At 30.0% G+C, this 7716-nt stretch overlaps 1 protein-coding gene across 1 annotated transcript; it reads right to left on the bottom strand.

Annotated features, from left to right (window-relative positions):
* Positions 1-515: 515 nt before the first annotated feature.
* Positions 516-1743, bottom strand: GLRG_11969 (peptidase family M20/M25/M40; the record flags this gene model as incomplete). The annotated part of the gene is made up of 2 exons (XM_008102651.1): positions 516-703; positions 759-1743. The coding sequence occupies 2 exons, from the start codon at positions 1741-1743 to the stop codon at positions 516-518; spliced, it is 1173 nt and encodes a 390-aa protein (XP_008100842.1).
* Positions 1744-7716: the final 5973 nt, after the last annotated feature.

Genomic DNA, 7716 nt, shown 5'->3' with positions numbered 1-7716 from the left:
GAACATGTTGAAGCATACAACATGAGGTGTGTCTTGAAGCAGGGAAAGAAGCAGTTGGTGCAGTCATCCTTGAGCTCGCCTCTATTAATACGTGTACCATTACTTGCACTTACTGGATTCCTTATTAAGGAGTAACAAACACTACGTAGTACACTTGTATTACGTAATATGCCAGAGAAGCCTATAGAGAGACTAGTTAGCCAGTAATAGTCTCAGATACTTCAAGTAGGTACTTATAAGAAACAGTATAATAAGCACTAAAGCGTAAGATACAGTCTTATATAAGCTAGCTAGATTAAGTAGTTAGATGTGTGAGGTATAGTTAATAATTATCATTGAGAAGTTAAGCCTCTTAGTGAAAGTGGGTTTCTCATACATAAGAAACTAACTAAAGCGCTAGATGGTTCATTTTAAAGAAAAGGGTTCGATTATTACATTATTTATCCCCTTCTATACCTAAACCATTTCTATTGGCGACCGTGGGTACCAATGGTCTGGGTATTTTTACCCCTAGTCTAAGATCGCAAGTTGAATGCTACAATCTTTTTATAGCCCTCAACCGCATTAATAAGCTCACTTTTCGTAATAGATTCTTCCGGCTTGTGTGCTGAGAGAATGCTGCCAGGCCCATAGAGATACTTTTTATGCATTCCGGTCAGTATACTGATATCTGACCCAAAGCGAGCCGCAAACGTTTGGAAACCTATGCTGAAGATTAGCAACTTGATTACCTCATAACAAAGATAATATAAGCTTACCTGGAACGTCGTGATCAATGGCTAACGGGTCCTCCTCTAACGGATACGTAACCGTAATAGAATCACAGGGTTGTTTTGTGTCGTGTTTCTTTGAAGTCGTTTGGGGACATACTTTTTGATTAATAAAGGGTCCAAGTCGTTTGATGACTTCCGATGGTTTGACGGTGAGTCTGTAGGATCCGGAGACCCACGCACTAGCAGGGACAGCGTTGTCTGCCACACCTCCACTGATCTGTGCTATGGTGAGGCTGTTCTTCCCGTATGTGGGGTTGGAAGGCAAGTCGTTCAATGCCATATGTAGGGCATCCATGACCCCGCGGGTTTGCTCGATCGCATTGATGCCAAGCTCAGGGAATCCCGAGTGAGATGCTTTCCCAGTAGCCGTAACGTTAAACACCATGCCTCCGATTTGGCCTGAGGCGAGCTTGTTGTCCGTTGGCTCGCCGAAGACAACAGCATCCCACGTCAGCCCCAATTTCGGAACCTCCTTCATACCCTCGCCGCCGATCTCTTCGCCTACGACAAAAAGGAGGGAGAGATCTCCTTCATGTACCTGCTTACTGACCAGGAGATCTCTATAAGCGATCATCATAGCAGCGACACTTCCCTTGGCATCATTTGAACCACGTCCGTAAATTGTGTCGCCTTTAACGCTATAATCGATGTGCGGGGGCACAGTGTCGACGTGAGACGTCAGCATCACGCGAGTACGCCTCTTTTGACCAGTATAGATGTAGAGATTGTTCCGTCCTTTTGTCACCTCCTGGCGCTCAACCTTGATGTTCAAGCGATTTCTTGTTCCCATATCTTTGAGCCATTTTTCAATAAAGGCCTGAACATTGCGTTCGTCGGTCTTGGGGTTACCGGTCTTGGTAGTTGATTGGATTTGGACTAGGGACTTATGCAAACTGATGACTTCAGGATCATCAGCATAGCAGATCCGTGCCAGTAGAAATATAAAGAATAGAAATGACGATACAATCATTCTGAACAGAGGCCAAGTATAAAGTAGGACTTGTGTAACCAGCCAGAAATAAGTAGGCTAAAATCTGAACATATTGTAGAGCAAGAACTACTAACAGCTATCTACTATTTATTTCTTAAGAAAAGCTTTGTTCTTAAAGGCTCATTTTATAGGTTTATTAACTAACCTCTGTTTTACTTTTTGCTGTCTATTTAGCTTCAACTGTTTATTGCTTTTTAATTATTCGTTGGGGAGCCCCCTTAGTACTGCTGTACTAAAGTGGATAATAATTTATGGCTGCCCCTAGAGGGGCCGAAAAGCCGGGCAGGCCGAAATTACCCGCCTAGGCCCGCTCGAAAGCTTAAGATGTTTACGTAGTAGACTAGCTAGAGGAGTAATATATCCTTAAGGGGAGGAAAGGGTAGGCTGAGAATCCTAGAAACAAACCTAAGTTTTAGAAAAAAAATAAAAAATATTAGATTATAAGTAATTCAGTATTTAGTGGAATGTTCTTACTTTTAGGAAGCTTACTTTACAAGTACAGTTTAAACTATAAAGAGATACACTCTAGTAAGGCAATAGATATAGTAATTAAATATAATTAATTCTAGACTATGTGTTCACTTCCCCTACTAGCTAAGTCCCCTTGTTAAGGCAAAGCACCTACTTTTTGACTACCCCTACATTTTAACCACTATAAATTAAAGCTTCTATAACTACTACCACTTTATTTAATTAATGATTAACTACCTTATAAAGCTGTAATAATATAGCTTTTAGCCTGACTAGGTATATTAGATACACTAGATTTAACTATATTTCTTTTAGCCTCACTAGCCTTAATCTAGGCTTACTACAACTCTTTAATTATTATAAACTTTATGTTTAGATCTAGTTAAATAGCCTTCCTCTTCTTAGTAGTAGTGTTATTAAGTTTAGCCTAGAGGAGCTATATTTAGTGCTTAGTAATAGCTTATATAAAGGCTTACTTTTTAAAGCCTTTTTTTTACCATTCTAAAGAGCTAGCGTTATATAGTAATAGTTTAATCTAGCTAAGTAAATAACTAAAGTTAATTATCTAGCTTTCTCTTTTTCCTAGACGTTAACTACTGCCTACTAGATATAATAGATACTTTTCTCTTTATATCTTAGGTATCTTAGCTACTATAGCTACTTCTTTTAGCCTTATTAAGTAGTATTAATAGTGCTATTTTATTTAGTAGTAGATAAAAGCTTATTAGAGGCTTTATAACAGTAATAGGCTATAACTTATTGTATTTTTAGCTACTTCTTATATTACCTATAGTTAGACTAGCAGTATAGGCCTTCTAATAATATAATATAAAGTTCTTTTTACTAATAATAGTTAAATTATTCTACTAAGTAAAGTATCTAAGCTTTTTATAATAGGCTACCTTTATGTTATAGTTAGTAATCTAATAGTAGGATTTCCACTAGAAATAAGCTAGGGTTAATACTTAGTTAACAGTAGTATAGGATTTACTAGTCTGTTAATTACTTAGTGATTAGTTAGGTAGTTAATAGTTATAAAAGTAGCTTATATAGCTCTTATTAATAATTCACTAAGGTTAGATACTAAAAGGTATTTAGAGAATATATTATAAAGGAGTTAATTACTAAAGAGCTATAAAAGTCTGTCCTTAAGTACGTCTAAGTCTATCCTATATATAAGTCCTAATCCTTAACAATTATAAGTAATTACTGTCCTTATATAAGGTAAGCGCTTAGTAAATACTACTAAGCGCATACTTTAGTGATTATTAGTGATTACCTTATCTTTGTGATTACTTTCCTTATTGTTATGTGACTTATACTATAGTTCTTCTAGATCTAAGGGGTTATCCTGATCTAACCTGTTGTTAGTTCTGTATAAATACCACGCCGCCTGCTGGTCGTCTTGTCTAGTAGGGCAATATTGCCTGTAACTTGTTAGGTTATAACACTTTATAAGACTAAAGACTACTTAGTTAAGTAGCTAAAGGATATAGGAGGTATATAGTATTAAGAATAAGAGATAGACGTTATTTATTACAGGATAACTGCAGCCGACCTTAGACCTACTTTACGGCCTGGCTGGTGGATCTATTAGTTAGACTAATATCCTGCTAACTAGTAGGTCCTAGTAGGTGCCTAACTTATCCCTACCTATTAGTAGTCTATAAGACTAGCTGTTACTAGCTATAGCTCCTAGCTCTAAGATAGTTAACTAAGCTATTACCTATTAGACTATATTAAGTAGTAGGATAACTATCTTAATCTATACTGTTATATTACTTTTATTATCTTTATTACTTTTATTTAAATTTCCTTTTTACTACTATTTAGTAAAGAAATATATATACCTTAATAAAAGTAATAGTCTTAAAGACATAGTATACTAAGAACACTTTAACCTAAATAGATCTTAAACCTTAGGTAGTTCTATATATAGCTCTAGTAAAATCTAACCTATAAGGTTACTTAGTAACTACCTTAAAGTCTTTATAATAATATATAATCCCTTATAACTATAAAGTTTAATAAGGATATACTATATTACTTTAGTAATAACTAGTAATAAGGCTTTTAGTTAGATATTAGCTAGGCTAACAACCTCTTTTAGATTAAAAGTACTTTTTATATAGTAAAAAGAATTATTAGAGATATAAGAATTAACTTACTACTTTTATTAAGACTATATAGTAAAGTAAAGGATATTAAACTATTTTATAGTAACTTATAAAGCTTTTAGTTATTTAAAAACCTAGTTATACTAAGAAAAAACCTAACTAAATAAATACTACTTACCTCTTAAAAAAGGCCTTTTTAATAACTACCCTTAAGTAAAGATATTATAATAAGTAATATACCTAAATATAAGAGAAGTATTTCTTTAGACTTATTATTTTTAAAATAAGTAAAAGCTACTATAATAATATAGCCTAAATTAAAAAGTAAAAAATAAGAAATTATAATCTTACTAGGCTATAATACTATTTTATTAGTAGGCTTACTTAGACTATAGTTTTTTAATATACTAAGCTAATTTCTAGATAGTATAAGTTACTATATTAAAGGCTAATAAAAGTAAGATATATACTTACCCTTAAGGTAAACGTAATATTTACTACCTTTAGCCTAAAGTTAAGTAAGAAATATAATTCCTTTAAGTTAGTACCTTAGTAAAAAGGCTAGTACTATAACTATAGCTACTTAATTAGTAAAGTTTAAGTTAATAATAAGATAATTATAAGAATACTAAGACTTAATAAGTATAGCCTAGTTATAAAGTAACCTTAGCTAGTAAAGGTAGTAAAAAAGCCTATAGTTAACTATAGCTATACTACTTTTACTAATATTAAATATAAAAAAGCTTATAGTAGCTTGTTTTTATACTATAATAGCTTAAATATAAGTAGTAGTAGTACTAGTAACTACTATAGCTATTTTAAGTTATTTTTTAGCTTAAATATATAGACTATTTACTATAAGAATCTTTTAGCCTAATACTAATACTAAGAGGTACTTACTAGACCTTATTTCTTATAACTACTTTAGAATATATTACTATAATATAAACCTTTAGATTTAAGTAGTTAAAGTAACTTATAAAGATTTTTTATCTTTATAATAGTTTAATTAGATAATTAACTAGTACCTCTAATATACTTATATAGTAAGCTATATATTATAGTAAGCTATATATATTTATAACTTTTCTACCTTTATAACCTTTATACCTACTTTTCTCTATATATAAACATAAGCTCTTCCTCTAAAGAAAGCTAAATTATCCTTACCCTTTAAGCTATTAAAAAAGAGCTAGAAATGTCTAGATAAAAAGTAGCTACTATCTTTAACGTCCTTAAATGAACCCTTTATATATAACGTATTAGTATACTTCTATAGGACAAGATATATCTAAAATTAAAAAAGATAATAGAAGTAGAGGAGGAGGTAATTCTTAAGAGGGTTATTAACCTAATTAATTAAGGGTTTTCTTTATAATAAAGAGACATATAAGATATAGCTAACTAACTTCTAAATAGATATAACGTAATATATATTAAACCTTAATAGGTAAAGAACTTTATATAATAATAGCCTTAATTAAAAATATAATTTTAATATTAAATTAACTATTAAAACGCCTTAGCTAAAGATCTTATAATTATATAAGGCTAGTTTATACTTATATAAAATATAATTATTAAGTATAAAATATAAAATTATAATATTTATAATTTTAATAAGACTAGGTTCTTAACAAGAATACTATTATATATAAAGGTTATTATAACCTCTAATTATAAGAAAAGGCTTTATATAAAGTAGCTTAGTAATTAAGAATAGGTTTCTATTATTTAAGGTGTATATATAAATAGCTAGGTAATACCTCTATATATTATTATAAAAAGTAAATGATACCTCCTCTCTTAGTATTAAAATAGCTAATTTCTAGCTAAATAGTATATTTACTTAAGTAAAAATAGATAAAAAATAAATAAGATTAGTCTAAATTAGTTAAATTATTTTAACTAGTATATAAAGTCTAATATAAAAAGTACTTATTAACTCTTAATCCTTAAAAGCTATAGTAGCTATAAATTAACTAAATTTAATATTTTTTATAAAGAATAAAAAGTTATTACTTTATATATACCTCTTGATTTATTATATAAGCTTTAGCCTCTTAATATAAGTTATTTTAGCTTATTAAAGCTCTTATATAGTAAGGAAATTAAGAAAATAATATATAACTTTATAAATCTATCTACTAGGTTATCCTCCTCTTATATTTATTAGATCTTATAGATCTTATGTTACTTATATAACTAGTAAAGCGCTATAATATTAATTATAATTTACTTCTCCTTAGTAGTACTAAGCTTTATAAGGCACTTATAGAGGGAGTATAAATTAGTATAGAGGATTATTAGGATTTATAGTAACTTAAGGTAGTTAGTAATTATTATAAGTATAATACTAATTATATAGGTAATATTAGTACTAGTAACTATACTATAGACCTTAAAGGCTGGTACGCTATATATAACTCTTTTATACTTTATTAAGCTAAAGTAAATAATATTACTAGTAAGTATAAATTTCTTACTATTAGTAGTAGGTTATATAATATTACTTTTATTAGTAAGTATAATAATAAAGCTAATAATATAGAAAGAAGGCAGCCCTAACTAACTGCCCTAAAAGGCGTGGCCTAGCTAGATAGATATCTAGGCAGGCTAGGTTAGGGCTTAAGGCAGATAGGGCTATCTAGACCTATAGGGCTAGATAGGGCTATACGCCTAGAAATTCCGCAGGGCAGAAAAGTCCTATACAGCTAAGTTATAAAGTAAAGTTATACTTATTTATAAATAAACTATTAATAAAGATAAAAAGCTTAATAGTTATAAGGTTAATTAGCTAAAAAAGCAGGCTGTAGTTAAGGTAGCTTATTTACTACTTAATCTAGTAATTAAGGGCCTTAATCTCTTCCTCTATAGGCTTTTAGTGTTATATAGTAACTAAATAGTTAAAGTAAGCTTTAGGTTAGTAAATTAATATAATATATACCTTATAGGCCCTTTACTAAATAAAATCTTACCTAGTAGTAAGTAAATTTATATTAATAGGCTAAAGCTTCTTACTTTAATCTTTTTAGTAAAAGTTTATTTTACTATTATAGCTAAAGGAAAGCATACTGCTATTAAAGGTAATAAAATTATTAATAGTTAGTATTTACTTAGGCTCTATAGTAAAAGTTACTTTCTTTAGCTCCTTTTCCTTATAAGTAAAGAATTTATTATCTATTAGGCTAATTATATTATCTATTTATATACTAATAAGGCTAAAATCTTTATTATTAGTTGTAATAAAATAAGTAAGTAGGGGTTAAAGAGTAATAAATCTATTTAGAAATTCTCTCTATAATAGTAACATATATAGCGTACTAGTAAGTCCCTGAATTAGTCTACTATAAAGTAGCAGGGT

The sequence above is a fragment of the Colletotrichum graminicola genome (assembly GCF_000149035.1).
Source record: "Colletotrichum graminicola M1.001 genomic scaffold supercont1.253, whole genome shotgun sequence".
Lineage (NCBI taxonomy): Eukaryota > Fungi > Ascomycota > Sordariomycetes > Glomerellales > Glomerellaceae > Colletotrichum > Colletotrichum graminicola.
This window is presented reverse-complemented; position numbering and strand designations above follow the sequence as displayed.